A 15,933-nucleotide genomic window follows, 5' to 3' on the forward strand; every position below is an offset into this window, starting at 1 on the left:
CTCTCATATCCTGCCGACTTCTGCTAAGAAAAATCCCTCTACTGCTATTAATTAACCTTGCTTTTCACTAATATCTTTTTGTCTTATATTTTCATGTTTATTTTTATTTTTTTAATTTTATTATCCCATTGAAAAGTACTTTGAACTACTTACAAGTGCTCTAAAGTTATTATTACATTACTTGAGAAAAGAGTCTCAGTGAGAAAAGCTTTCCCTCCCCACCCCCAACTTTCTGGTTTCCACAGGAGTTGCTCCCTACGCGACTCACGGATAGATAGATATACTTTATTAATCCCAAGGGAAATTGGGTGAAAGTAAGAAGAAGAAAATAAGAATATATCGGAACGGCTGTACCAGGCGGCATGCACGACCGGCGCATGCGCACTAAGGCTCCCTTGTCCATTCATCCCTCCCCACTGACCTCACTCCTGGCATTTATCCTTGCAAGCGGAACAAGTGCTATGCCTGTCCCTACACTTCCAACTTCACTACCATTCAGGACCCTAAACAGTCCTTCCACTTGAGGCAACACAAGTCTGCTGGATTATATACTGTGTTTGTTACCTACGGTGTGGTCTCCTGTATATCGGTGAGATCCAACATAGATTGAGAAAACACCCTGTCCTCCAGAAAAAGTGGGATCTCCCAGTGGCTTCCCATTTTAATTCCACTTCCCATTCCCATTCTGATATGTCCATTCATGGTCTCCTCCACTGTCGTGGTGAGGCCACGCTGAAAGTGGAGGAACAAACCTTGTATTCCGTTTGTGTAGCCTCCAATCTGATGGCATGAACATCAATTTCTCAAACTTCCGGTAATGTCTCCCACCCCATCCCCCGCTTCATCGTTTCCCATCCCTTTTTCCCTCCCTCACCTTATCTCCTAGCCCATCCATTGCCTATCGTGCTCCTCCCTCCCCTTTTTTCTTTCTTCCATGGCCTTCTGTCTCTTTCACCAATCAACTTCCCAGCTCTTCACTTCATCCCTACCCTGCCAAATTTCACCTTTCGCCAAGTGCTTCTCTCTCCCCTCCCCACACCTTTTAAATATGCTCCTCAGCTTTTTTTTCTCCAGTCCCGCTGAAGGGTTTCGGCCCGAAATGTCGACTGTACTTTTTTCCATAGATGCTGCCTGGCCTGCTGAGTTCCTCCAGCATTTTGTGTGTGTTGCTCTGATTTTCAGCATCCGCAGGTTTATTCTTGTCAGTGAGAAGAGCATGGAGTCTCCACTTGGCAGCTCATGGAGTAAGACATTTTTGTCGTAGCTCCATCTTTTACAGCTTACTTTCCACTGCTAGGTTCGTTTCAAGTTTGAAGATTTATTATTTTTGCTGAGGGATTTACAATTTAATTACGGTGGCTGATATTTGATCTGGAAATAAATTAAGAAGTGGCAAAACGCTTCCCGAAGCTCAACAAACAAAGAAACCAGAGGAAGTTTCTACTTCAGAGAGAATGCTCTCTTTAATAGAAGCTATTAATGCGAAGATCAGTATGGTGGATACCAAGATCGATAAACTGACGAACGCTAATGAAATGCTTGAAAAAAACATTCTCGCTGTTCAGAAATTTCTGAAGAATCTTAGAATTGAAAGAGAACAGGAGTTAATAAGTCAAACTATTAAAGAGCAGGATTTGAAGATGTCTTTTATGGAAAAGAAAATTAATGAGACTTTGGAATTCTCAAGAATTAAGAAGAAAACGATTGATCTGGAAAGCATAAGTCGCAGGATGAATTTACGCATACTTGGTTTACCTGAAAATACGGAAACCAGTGAGCCATTAAAGTTTTTTACGAACATGTTATATTCACTCTTTAGTGACATTCTCGAAGCCTGTCCAATATTGAACAGAGCCCACCAAATTCGACGTCCTAAGCCTTCAGCCGAAATGAAACCACGTCCTGTAATTATGTTTGCATTATTTTACAACCAAAGAAGCTATTCTTTGAGATGCAAGGAAAAGAGATAAGCTCGTTTATAACGAGTTAAGATTCGTATAGTTGAAGATTTTACCCCAGAGATTTATGCTGAAAGAATTAAATATCGGGAACTTACGGCTGAACTTTTTAAGATTAACTGTTGCCCTTCTCCGTATCATCCGGCTCGTCTGATGATTACCCCACCCAATGCTCATCTAGAACAGACTGACTCTCCAGAAGACGGTTGGAAATTTATAAAGCAGTTTAAGTCCATTCCGTAAGCAATTTGAAAAGTTGATCCTTAGCTGGGAGTTGTTTGTAACTGCTTCGATAAAAGTCCGCTCCACATTTTATGAGTGCTCAGGCACGGACTTGGTTAACTCACTTAGATCTGTTGTTGTTTGCTTTAATAGTTAATACAAGTTTGGATTTAATATATATAGATTCTTATTTTTTTCTTCGATTTGAGTTAATTTTTAGTTGGGAGTTGTTTGTTACGGTTTCGATGAAAGTCCACTCCATATTTTATGAGTGCTTAGACATGGATTTGGTTGACTTACTTAGATCTGTTGTTGTTTGCTTTAATAGTTAATGTAGTTTTGAATTTAACATATATATATTTACTTATTTTTTCTTTGATTTGTAAATCTTTAATATTAGTTGTAGTATACTAGTTGGTTGGATTTATCCTTTTTTTTGAATACATGGTTGTGTATTTTAAATGGATTTAAGATGGCCGTCGTTAATTCAGTCTTAACTATTGTTAGACATAATATGAAAATATTTGGAATCTGTTTATTTCTTTATGTATTTTTTGTTATGTCTTTTTGGTGGTGGTAACGTGTTACTTTGTAAGCAGGGGCTGCTATCTGGAGACAGGGGTTAAAGGTCATTAGAATAGCATGTTGTTCGCATATTGGACGGTTTCTGGGCCTCAGGGGGAGGGGGTTGGGTTAGGGTTTAGAGTTATTAGATTAGGTTTTTTTTGACTGGGCAGCCCTGAGGGGTTTTTTTTGTCAATCGTCTTTCTTTTCTTTCTGATTGAGTCATGCTTCGCCCTTTCTTCAGATTTAGTTGGCGCCTGCACATCAGTTTACTTTATAAAATTTTAAAATTAAACTTTAAATATGGATCTTAATAAAATTAATATAATATCTTGGAACTTAAACAGTATGAACCAACCTATTAAGCGCAGAAAGATTTTTAAGAAATTAAAAACACTTCATGCAGATATTATTTTTGTATAGGAGACTCATGTCCGCAGGCAGGATGAAAATCTTTTTTTTTACATTTTGGAAGGGACCCTTATTTCATTCTTTATCAGTAAATAAAATAAGAAGGGTATCTATATTTATTAATTCTAAAATCCCTTTTGTTCATTTTAATACTGTTACTGATTTAATTGGAAGATATTTAACTGTCACTGGTCTGTTATGTGGTCAAAAGGTGGCTTTGGTGTGTGCATATGCACCTAATATAGATAGCCCTGAATTTTTTAAGAAGCTATTTTCTGCATTGCTGAATTTAAATGAATATAAGTTGATTATGGGTGGTGACTTCAACTGTTGTCTCAATCCATCCATTGACAGATCATCCACCAATCCATCACTTCCTAATAAAGCTGTAACTTGTATTAATTCTTTTTTATTAGAATATGGTTTGGTGGATATTTGGAGATTTAAACATCCTAAAGAAAAAGATTTTTCTTTTTTTTTCCACATGTATAACATAAATATTCAAGAATTGATTATTTTTTGCTGGACACGTGATTGGTGCCCTCTGTTGCTTGCGTTGTCGGATCATGCACCTATGAAACTAACTTTGAAGTTTTCTGATAATATTCAGATAACTCAGTGGAGACTTAACATTTCATTGTTACAAGATTCAACCTTTGTAAATTTTATTAAAGAGCAAATTTCTCTATTTTTTGAATTAAATACAACTGAGGGAATGTCAAATTTGGTTATTTGGGATTTGATGAAAGCTTTTCTTAGAGGACAGATAATTTCATACTCAGTAGTTTTAAGAAGGAAAACTAAGGCGGAACTTTTACTGATTACTAATAGGATGAAAGAAATAGATAAAGTTTATTCAGTAATGCCAAGTGAAGATCCCTTTAAGAAAAGGGTGGAACTCCAAACACAGCATGATTTGATTTTGACTTTTCCCATTGAACAGCAACTTCTTAAATCCAAAAGCCAATTTTATATACATGGTGACAATTCAGGCAAATTATTAGCTGGTCAGTTACAAGCAAATATGGTTAGAAGACAGATCCTGAAAATACGAAGACCTGATAGAACTGAAACGGTAGATCCTTATGAAATTAATAAGATATTTATGGATTGCTACTCTAATCTTGATAAATCTGAATTTCAAGCAATATTACTTTTATGAATAGATGTTCGCAAAAATTGAATATACCTAAAATTTCTATTCAAGATATAAATATATTAGATGCACCTGCTAAACAAGAGGAAATAGCAAGGGCTATTTCCTCGTTCCAATCAGCTAAGGCTCCAGGACCAGATGGATATATAGTGGAATTTTATAAGACTTTCACTGATACACTTTCACCTCATTTATGTCAAATTTTCACTGATTTTATATCCTCTGGGACTCTCCCAAAAACTTTTTATGAAGCTTCAATCTCTTTAATTCCTAAAAAAAGATAAAGAGTTATCTGAATGCGCTTCCTATAGACCAATCTCTCTATTAAATGTGGATTTTAAAATTCTTTCTAAGATCTTGGCTAAAAGACTTGAGAGTATTTTACCTACTGTTATTTCCAATTGGATTCCAATTATTACCAAACTGGATTTATTAAAAATAGATATTCACATTTTAACATTTGAAGATTATTAAACATTATTCACTCTTCTCCATCTGGAGAATCTAAATGTGTTGTTTCTCTTGATGCAGAGAAAGCCTTTGATAGGGTGGAGTGGTCTTACTTATTTGAGGTTTTGGAAAGATTTAATTTTGGCCTGGGATTTATTTCCTGGATCAAATTGATCTACCATGCCCCTATGGCTGCAGTTATAACTAATAATCAAAAATCTCCCTACTTTAGATTATATAGGGGTACACGGCAGGGATGTCCTCTTAGTCCTTTATTATTTAACTTGGCTTTAGGACCCCATGCTATTGCTCTTAGAGATTCTAATACTGTTCAGGGTATTAAGAGAGGGGACAAAATACATAGGTTTCGTTATATGCAGATGACCTGTGAGTTTATATTTCATATCCTAGGAAATCTATTCCTTCTATGTTATCGATATTTTCTGAATTCAGTAGTTTTTCTGGGTATAAATTAAATTTACATAAAAGTGAGTTATTTCCTATTAATAATTACTCGGATCCAAATCATCAAGTACCTTTCAGTATTGCTAAAAATTAGTTTACCTATCTTGGTAATAAAATTACTCAAAATTTTAAGGACCTCTATAAACATAATTCATAATATAAATAAATATTACTTATAAATATAAATAATAAATAAATATATAATATAATAAATGCTTTCTAAATGGTCACCTACGACATTATCATGAATAGGTCGAATTAATGCTAATAAAATGATAAGTTTTACCGAAATTCTTATATATATATTTCAAGCAGTTCCTTCCTTTGTTCCTAAAACGTTCTTTGACAGAATAGATTCTATAATCTTATCCTATATTTGGAACAATAAAAATCCTCGATTAAGTAAACCCTTATTGCAGAAATTAAAAAAGGATGGTAGTATGGCTTTGCCTAACTTTAGAATGTACTATTGGGCAATTAATACTCAATATATTACTTTTTGGATTCACTATTCAGATATACATGAATGTCCTTCATGGTTGGATTTGAAGGAAAACTCGGTGAAGGTGTTCTCTTTGGCCTCTTTACTGGGAGCTCCCCTTCCTTTTTTGTTTTCTAAGATTAGTAGACAAGATTTTAATATCATTATTAAACATACATTAAGAATTTGGTTTCAGTTTCATAGATTTTTGAGTTAAATAATTTTATTCTTTCTAGTAAATATCCATCTCAATTATTTTTTTAAACCATCAGTTTTGGATAAGGCCTTTTTAATTTGGAAAACCAAGGGAATAACAACTTTTTCGATTTGTTTTTAAGGGATTGTTTAATGTCTTTTTCTCAGTGGATAAATATGATTTATCTAACTGTACACTTTTTTAGATATTTACAAATTAGGAATTTTTTTACGTGATTTGTTGCCAAATTAACCTTCTGCTTATCCACCTAATATGACAGATGCTCTCTTTCAGTTTAAACCATTTCAAAAAGGGGTGATAGCTATAATCAATAAACGGTTATTGAATTCACGAATGATAACTAATGATAAAATTAAATGTGCTGGGAATCGGAATTTCAAGAGTCATTTTCAGATAATCAACGGAGTAAAATTTTTCATTTGGTTAATAACTTGTCTATGTGTGCCCGTCTTTCCTTGATACAGTTCAAGGTAGTGCATCGGGCCCATATGTCAAAGGATAAACTAGCGCGTATTTTTTCCAATATCAATACTATTTGTGACAGATGTAATACTGAGGTGGCCACTTTAACTCATATGTTTTGGTCTTGTATAAAGCTAGACAGCTTTTGGAGAGACGTTTTTAAAATGCTATCAAAAGTCTTGGATCTGGATTTACAACCTAATTTACTTATGGCAATTTTTGTGATTATCCCATCGAAAGCAGGAAATATTCCTGTTTCCGCTCAACATACGATAGCCTTTTCGACCTTATTGGCTAGGAGAGCCATTTTATTGAAGTGGAAGGATTCTAATCCACCTACTGTCTTTTTTCGGCTTTCCTTCATTATGTCCTAAGTTTAGAGAAAATAAGAAGTCCGACATTTGATACATCCTTTAAATTTGAGCAAATATGGCGACATTTTATTCTATATTTTTATTTGATTTAATTTATTATTCTCCGATTTTTTTTGAAGTTTTAGATTTGATCAGAAAGTCTTTCCTTTTTTTTTGCTTGTATCCTCCCAATGGACTGCCCAGTCCCCCTTTTTTTCCTTTTTTTTTGGTGCAGTGTTTTTTTTTTCCTTTCATTTTAAATTTAAAGTTTTTTTCCCTCTCTTTATGAATTGATGAGAATTAGTTGTCCTTTTTTTATTATATATTGCATATTTGCTTATTACTATGTATGATTATAATATCTATTTCATCTTTTGTTTATATTGTTGCTGATATATATATCTGAGATAATTCTCCCCTTGTCTGTATATATGTTTTCTCTAAGTCAATGAAAAGATTAATAAAGAAAGAAAGAGAAGAGCTTTGGTTTCTCAGCTCTGGATTTAATCCCAACCTCTGGTGCTATTTATGTGGAATTTACACATTCTCCCTGTGACTATATTGCACGGTAGCATAGCCGTTAGCGTTACACTTAACAATGCCAGCTGTAAGATCAGGGTTCATTTCCTGCCACTGTCTGTAAGGAGTTTGTATGTTTTCCATGTGACCATGTGGATTTCTTCCAGGTATTCTGGTTTCCTCCCAAACGCCAAAAGATGCACTGAACATCAGTAAGACAAAAGAGCTGATTGTAAACTTCAGGAAGGGTAAGACGGAAGACCACATACCAATCCTCATAGAGGGATCAGAAGTGGAGAGAGTGAATGGATTCAAGTTCCTGGGTGTCAAATCTCCGAGGACCTAAACTGGTCCCAACACATTGATGAAGCTACAAAGGCAAGACAGTACCTGTACTTCCTTAGGATTTTGAAGAGGTTTTGTATGTCAACAAAAACACTCAAAAACATCTATAGATGTACCGTGGAGAGCATTCTGACAGGCTGCCTCACTGTCTGCTATTTGGGGGGGGGGGGGGCAGGGGAGGCGCTACTGCATAAGACCGAAAGAAGCTGCAGAGGGTCATAAAGTTAGTTGGCTCCATCTTGGGCACTAGCCTACAAAGTACCCAGGACATCTTCAAGGAGTGGTATCTTAGAAAGGTAGCATCCATTACTAAAGATCCCCAGCACCCAGGGCATGCCCTTTTCTCTACCATCAGGTAGGAGGTACGGAAGCCTGAAGGTACATACTCAGCAATTCAGGAACAGTTTCTTCCCCTCTGCCATCCGATTCCTAAATAGACATCAAACCCGTGAACACTACCTCACTTTTTCAATATATTTCTGTTTTTGCATGATTTTTTATCTCCAATATACATATACTGTAATGTACTTATTCTATATTATATATTGCATTGAACAGCTACTACTAAGTTAACAGATTTCACGACACATACCAGTGATAAAAACCTGATCCTGATATACACGTTAGGGTTAGTAATTTGTAGGCAAGCAATCAATGTTGATGCTGGAAGCATAGTGACACAAGCAGGCTACCCAAACACATTTCAGATTGTCGATCACTGATGCAAATAATGCATTTTACTATATGTTTCGATGTCCATGTGACAAATAAAACTATTTTTTATATAATTTTTCCTTCTGGCAATTTAGTTTAGGGGTGTATGTTGGTAGGTAAATAGGCTATTGAAAATTGTCTCTAAAGTGTTCGAGCCTGGAGGGAGTTGATGGGAACGGTAGTGTAGCACTATCACAACTCAAGGTTCAGATTTGGAGTTCAATTCTGGTGTCTTCTCTAAGGAGTCTGTACATCCCCCCTGAGCAATGCATGGGTTTTCTCCAGGTGCTCTGGTTTCCACCCACATTCCAAAGACATACCGGCTAGTATGTTAATAGGTCATTGTAACCTGTCCTGTGATTAAGCTAAGGTTAAATCAGGGACTGCTGGGTGGATGGGCCTATTCTGTGCTGTATCTGTAAATAAAAGAAAACTAAAAAAATTAGTGTAGAATTGGTGTAAATAGGTGCCTGATTGTCAGTGTTTACCTAGTGGGCTGAAGACCATGTTGTATGACTGTCTGGCAAAGAAAAATTGGCATTCTGCTGAGGTAATATAAATGAATAGAACACAAATTGATGGAAATAATCAGCAAGTCAAGCAACACTTGTGGAAAGAGAAACAGAGCCTTATTTTTTTTCAAACCCTCTGGGAGTTTTGCACATACCCAGCCTGAATTGCCAGGCATGTCTTCCTGCTCCACATTTTGCACTTTTACTTTATCTTGGGTATGCTCTTTTGTCTACATTCTCACTCTCTAACTATTGCCATTCACTCATTGACTAGATATCCTCACTTACATGGTCACCCTGGTTTTACCTTGTCAAGACGTAACCAATCCCCAAATCTTCCTGCAGCTTCTCAAGTTGAAGGGTCTTCAACTTGAAACGGTAACTCTGTTTCTCTCTCCACAGATGCTGCCTGACCTGCTGGGTGTTTTCAGCAGTTTTGTTTTTATACCTGAGTATACTAGAATGTATATTTACAGGTTCTATGGATAAGAAAATATATTTGAAATAGTACTTGGCTGTCAACTATATCAGACTAGTGAGCAAATCCTCTGGACTACTCTAAATGCAGCTAAGTGTTGGCAGTTATGGCTGTATCTTCTGGTCAGTGGATCAGACGTTCATGCCCATAAAGTAGCTAAATATGGGCTCTGATGCACAATGTTAAAACATAAACATTTCAAAAGACAGTTTTCATTAAAAAGTATCCAGGTGTCAGTGAAGCTATAAGTGTTTCTTACAAACATCTCAATACACCAACAGAACCCACTTTCACCCACGCTCTGAAAACAAAGGATAGATGATTAAGAATAGTGGGCTGGCAATGTTCCTAACTAAACAATTTAGTTCAAAGCAGCGCTAGGGGATAAAAGCAAAAAGTCATAAGATCATACCTGTCTGAATGACTCCTTGCTCATGGCTGGTAAATCTGTTGAACATGTATCAATTTTACTTCTGGAAAAGATGCAGGAGCTTAGATGTTGTTTGTTTTGAAAAATGGTCTTCAATTATGCCAAGATTAAGGAAATCATTTTTGTTGGTCCACAAATCAAGCAGGTAGGTCATCAATGACAAACAATTACAGACTCTGAAAGATGGTTCCCACTGTTGAAATCCATCACAAGCTCTATAGTAATCAGTACAGCATAATTCTACACAAAGTTTTGACACTCTGTAGTACAAATCTTAAGAACACAAGTTTTTATACAAACCATGGATGTAACAAGCTCCTAATATTTCATTAAGGATATTGCTACTTCCACATCAGTGCAGCTGAACATGGTGAACACCAAAGTCACTGTATTGTGAGCAGTTTTGAGCCCCTTACACTGGACAACAAAGATTTTGCTTCCTGAATACTTTTGATGTATCATATGGATTTTGGGCTGCTGATCATGAAATTACTCCATCACGCACCATTTTCTTGAAATCACCTAAATTAATTATTTCAATTCATAATTTAAATTAGAATAACTAATACCAAGATTAAGGAAGGCATTTTTGTTGGTCCACAAATCAAGCAGGTCATCAATGACAGAAATTCAAAGAACTTCCAGGGGGACGGTTGAAAAATTGAATGGAAGGTATTTAAGGATGTTGTTGAAAAATTTCTTGGCAACTACACAGCACCAAAGTACATGCAGTTGGTTGACAACATGTTTCAAACATTGCACGAAGTGCAACACACCACTATAGATTCATGTTCTGCATTCCCATTTAGACTTCCTCCCTGCAAATCTTGGTGCTGTCAGTGACGAGCATGGTGAAAAGATTCACCAGGACATTGTAGTCATGGAGAAAAGGTATCAGGGCAATTGGAATCCATTGATGCTGGCTGATTATTGTTGGACACTAGCGAGAAGACTCAGAAACTGAATACAAATGGAAATCATCAACAAAACATTTTAGCGTAGTTGAATTATTGCAGCATCAGCACTGTTATGCAATTAAATGCACTATATTCAATAAAGGATAATTTCTTGTTTCTCCAAATTCCTACGTGATACATAACCTGAAATTATATTTCTGTTCAGCTTCAAGCGGTCTATCATAATCAAAAAATTCTGAGGAAGCAGCACTTGCAAAAAAACACAGACATGAGGAAATCTGCAGATGCTGGAAATTCAAGCAACACACATAAAAAATGCTGGTGGAACGCAGCAGGCCAGGCAGCATCTATAGGAAGAGGTACAGTCGACGTTTTGGGCCGGGACCCTTCGTCAGGACAAACTGAAAGAAGAGATAGTAAGAGATTTGAAAGTGGAAGGGAGAGGGGGAGATCCGAAATGATAGGAGAAGACAGGAGGAGAGGGGTGGATCTAAGAGCTGCTAAGTTGATTGGCAAAAGGGATGCCAGGCTGGAGAAGGGAGAAGATCATGGGATGGGAAGCCTGGGGAGAAAGAAAAGGGGGGAGAGGAGCCCGGAGGGTGGAAAGCAGGCAGGGAGTTACAGTGAGAGGGACAGAGGGAGAAAAAAAAAGGGAAAAAAGGGGGGTAAATAAAAAATATATAAAATAAATAAAGTAAGGGATGGGGAGTGAAGGGGAGGAGGGGTATTAACGGAAGTTAGAGAAGTCATATTCATGCCATCAAGTTGGAGGGTACCCAGACGGAATATAAGGTGTTGTTCCTCCAACCTGAATGTGGCTTCATTCATGGGTGAGATCCACCCCTCCCCTCCTGTCTTCTCCTATCATTTCAAATCTCCTCTTCCCCCTCCCACTTTCAAATCTCTTACTATCTCTTCTTTCAGTTAGTCCTGACGAAGGGTCCCGGCCCGAAATGTCGATTGTACCTCTTCCTATTGTAACGATTGTAACGAATCCTCTAATGATTGTAACCTCATTAGATTCTGGACTAGTTCCTGAGGATTGGAGGGTGGCTAATGTAACCCCACTTTTTAAAAAAGGAGGGAGAGAGAAACCGGAGAATTATAGACCGGTTAGCCTAACGTCGGTGGTGGGGAAACTGCTGGAGTCAGTTATCAAAGATGTGATAACAGCACATTTGGAAAGCGGTGAAATCATCGGACAAAGTCAGCATGGATTTGAGAAAGGAAAATCATGTCTGACGAATCTCATAGAATTTTTTGAGGATGTAACTAGTAGAGTGGATAGGGGAGAACCAGTGGATGTGGTATATTTGGATTTTCAAAAGGCTTTTGACAAGGTCCCACACAGGAGATTATTGTGCAAACTTAAAGCACACAGTATTGGGGGTAAGGTATTGATGTGGATGGAGAATTGGTTAGCAGACAGGAAGCAAAGAGTGGGAATAAACGGGACCTTTTCAGAATGGCAGGCGGTGACTAGTGGGGTACCGCAAGACTCAGTGCTGGGACCCCAGTTGTTTACAATATATATTAATGACTTGGATGAGGGAATTAAATGCAGCATCTCCAAGTTTGCGGATGACACGAAGCTGGGTGGCAGTGTTAGCTGTGAGGAGGATGCTAAGAGGATGCAGGGTGATTTGGATAGGTTAGGTGAGTGGGCAAATTCATGGCAGATGCAATTTAATGTGGATAAATGTGAAGTTATCCACTTTGGTGGTTAAAATAGGAAAACAGATTATTATCTGAATGGTGGCCGATTAGGAAAAGGGGAGGTGCAACGAGACCTGGGTGTCATTATACACCAGTCATTGAAAGTGGGCATGCAGGTACAGCAGGCGGTGAAAAAGGCGAATGGTATGCTGGCATTTATAGCGAGAGGATTCGAGTACAGGAGCAGGGAGGTACTACTGCAGTTGTACAAGGCCTTGGTGAGACCACACCTGGAATATTGTGTGCAGTTTTGGTCCCCTAATCTCAGGAAAGACATCCTTGCCATAGAGGGAGTACAAAGAAGGTTCACCAGATTGATTCCTGGGATGGCAGGACTTTCATATGAAGAAAGACTGGATGAACTGGGCTTGTACTCGTTGGAATTTAGAAGATTGAGGGGGGATCTGATTGAACCGTATAAAATCCTAAAGGGATTGGACAGGCTAGATGCAGGAAGATTGTTCCCGATGTTGGGGAAGTCCAGAACGAGGGGTCACAGTTTGAGGATAAAGGGGAAGCCTTTTAGGACCGAGATTAGGAAAAACTTCTTCACACAGAGAGTGGTGAATCTGTGGAATTCTCTGCCACAGGAAACTGTTGAGGCCAGTTCATTGGCTATATTTAAGAGGGAGTTAGATATGGCTCTTGTGGCTACGGGGATCAGGGGGTATGGAGGGAAGGCTGGGGCGGGGTTCTGAGTTGGATGATCAGCCGTGATCATAATAAATGGCGGTGCAGGCTCGAAGGGCCGAATGGCCTACTCCTGCACCTATTTTCTATGTTTCTATGTTTCTATGGATGCTGCCTGGCCTGCTGCATTCACCAGCACTTTTTGTGCGTTACTTTCAAAAAAAAAAAAAATTTTGTTGCCCTGTGTTTTCTAAGAAAGGACGTGCAAGCTTTGAAAAGGGTCAACAGGAGGTTCTCAAGAATGATCTCGGGAATGAAAGGGCTAACGTATGAGAAGTGTTTGATAGTTCTGGAATTTAGAAGAATAAGGGGATGATTCCTGAAGTGGGGATGTCTAGGACCAGAGGCACAGCCTCAAAATACAATGATGTCCCCTTCGAACAGAGATGGGGAAGAATATCTTTAGCCGGAGGGTGGTGAATCTGTGGAATTCATTGCCACTGATGGCTGTGGAGGCCAAGCCACTAGGTATATTTAAAGTGGAGGTTAATAGATTCTTGACTAGTAAGGGTGTCAAAGATTATGGGCAGAAGGCAGGAAAAATGAGCTTGAGAGGGGTAATGAGTCAGTCTTGATCAAATGGCAGACCAGACCCGATGGACCGAATGGCATAATTCTGCTCCTACTGTATGTCTTATGAAATCATCACAGGTGCTCAAAATGCTGTCTACAAAATTCAACATTTGATGAGATGATGGAGAACTCCAGCCAGGAAGCACCTATAGGAATCGGGGACTAGAATTCAGTCCGAAAGTCACTCAACCAAGAATCCCAGCAACTGAGCTCAACACAGCAGAGCCCACGTGGCAGGAGGTCTAGGATGTCATTGACAGCAAAGTCATCTGCCGCCCCAGGACCAAATGGTATATCCTACAAGGTATATAAGGAATGCCCAAAACTCCTCTGGAGGTTGTGGAAGATAATGAGGAAGATTTGGATCAAAGGCTTTATTCCACTAAGCTGGAAAATTGCTGAATTCCTTCACAATCATCCAGTTTAGGACAATCTCCCTCCTTATCAGGGTGTGCAAGATATTCTTGGTGCTTGTGAGAAGGCTGACCTCTTACTTAATGGAGAATGACTATATCAACATATCCATCTAGAAAAGTGGCATCACACACAAAATGCTGGTGAAACACAGCAGGCCAGGCAGCTATAGGAAGAAGTACAGTCAACGTTTCGGGTCAAGACCCTACGTCAGGACACTCTAACAAAGGGTCTTGACCCGAGATGTTGACTATACTTCTTCCTATAGATGCTGCCTGGCCTGCTGCATTCCACCAGCATTTTGTGTGTGTTGCTTGAATTTCCAGCATCTGCAGATTTTCTTGTGTTTGCGTAGAAAAGTGGCATCCTGGGTTTTTCTGGGTGCCTTGAACACTCTTCAATAATCAGCTAATTGATCCGTGAGGTCAGGCAGAAGAAAGGTGACCAAACAGTCATCTGGTTAGACCTAGCCAACACCTATGAATCAAATTCCACACATCCTCATCTAGGTTAGCCTGGACCACTACTATATCCCACCAGTAACACAAGACATGATCACCAGCTACCTAGGAGGATTCAAGCTACACTTCACTTCAGCTCACTTTACAACCAGTTGGCAAGACCTCCAAAAGGGGATTCCAACTGGCTGTACCAGCTCCCCCATCTTGTGTGTTATGGGTATGAAAGCAGCAGCAGATGCAACCCAAGGCCCAGTGTTGGAGCCCAGCATCCAACAGCCTGCAATACGGGGGTTCATGGATGACATCACACTAACCACTGTAATCCACTTCCAAGTAAGATAGGTATTAGAAACCCTGGACAATGTAGCTACCTTAGCTAGGATGATCTTCAAGGCCAGGAAGTCCAGATGCATGTTGATCAAAAAGGGCAAAGTTACTAACAAGCTGTCTTCAAGAAGTCATTCTATCCATAGAGGACAACCCAGGAAAGTGGGTTAATGCAGCAATGACAGGCAGTGCCAACATAAAGCAGACAGAAGAGCGGCTGAAGAAGATCGACAAAACCAGACTCCCTGATAAATATAAGACATGGTTGTTCCAACATGGTCTTCTACCAAGGCTGCTCTGGCTTTTCATGGTGTACGAATTCCCCATGACCTCTGTAGAAGGCATCAAGAGGAAAGTAAACAAGCACCGGTGGAGGTGGCTGGAGATCCACCCCAAGCTTTACTTCAATGGCTGTACATAAGATCAGGCCAGCTACACCTCCCATTGTCATCAGTAGTGGAGGAATTCAAGGTGGCAAAGTGTAGAGTTGTGTTAACGCTGAGGGGCTCTGATGCCAAGCTAATAAATCAAGCAGGAGTCACAACTAGATCAGGCCAAAAGTGGGCCACCAACCCAGCCACAGACCAAGCAGTGAGCTCCCTGCAGTTGAGACATCATAGGCAACACATGCCTGGGGAGGTAAGGCCTTTGCTCTGCACACTCCCAACAATGGGGGCGGGCAAGTGCAAGGGATAGACATGACATGGTCCAGGCAGAGGTATGGAACCACAAGAACAAAAGCAGTTACTGAAGGCAGAGGAGTTGAGGTCACAGGGCACTTGGACGAAATAGGATCTTCCCAAGCACAAGATCACTTGGGCAGAGCTTTGGAGACTGAAGCCCTTCCGCATTTCTTTCTTCCTGCGATCTGTGTATAACACTCTACACTCTCCCTATACCACCACAGCTGCGTAAGTGGGAGCTGAGGGAGGACCTTAACTGCCAGGATGCAAAACAGCTTTAACACAAGTACGGTATAGGTGGCGCCACAAGGTTCTGCTGTCCCTTGCTGCCATACTGGAGTGGGAGAGGTGTAAAAAGAGACCAGCTGGCAGAGAGGCAAACAGGGCGGTCATTTCCATCAAGGAGAGTGCCATG

General features: G+C 39.3%; 1 protein-coding gene across 2 annotated transcripts in view; it reads right to left on the minus strand.

The window, feature by feature from the left end:
• fancd2 (FA complementation group D2) overlaps positions 1–15,933 on the minus strand; it is a 178,429-nt gene that overhangs the window by 110,580 nt on the left and 51,916 nt on the right. For both annotated transcript variants that reach the window (XM_063067563.1, XM_063067564.1), the window contains one exon: positions 9,720–9,780. In XM_063067563.1, the coding sequence (XP_062923633.1) occupies positions 9,720–9,780 (61 nt within the window). The remainder of the gene's footprint in view (positions 1–9,719; positions 9,781–15,933) is intronic.

This window comes from Mobula hypostoma, chromosome 15 (assembly GCF_963921235.1).
Source record: "Mobula hypostoma chromosome 15, sMobHyp1.1, whole genome shotgun sequence".
NCBI classification, from domain to species: Eukaryota; Metazoa; Chordata; class Chondrichthyes; order Myliobatiformes; family Myliobatidae; genus Mobula; species Mobula hypostoma.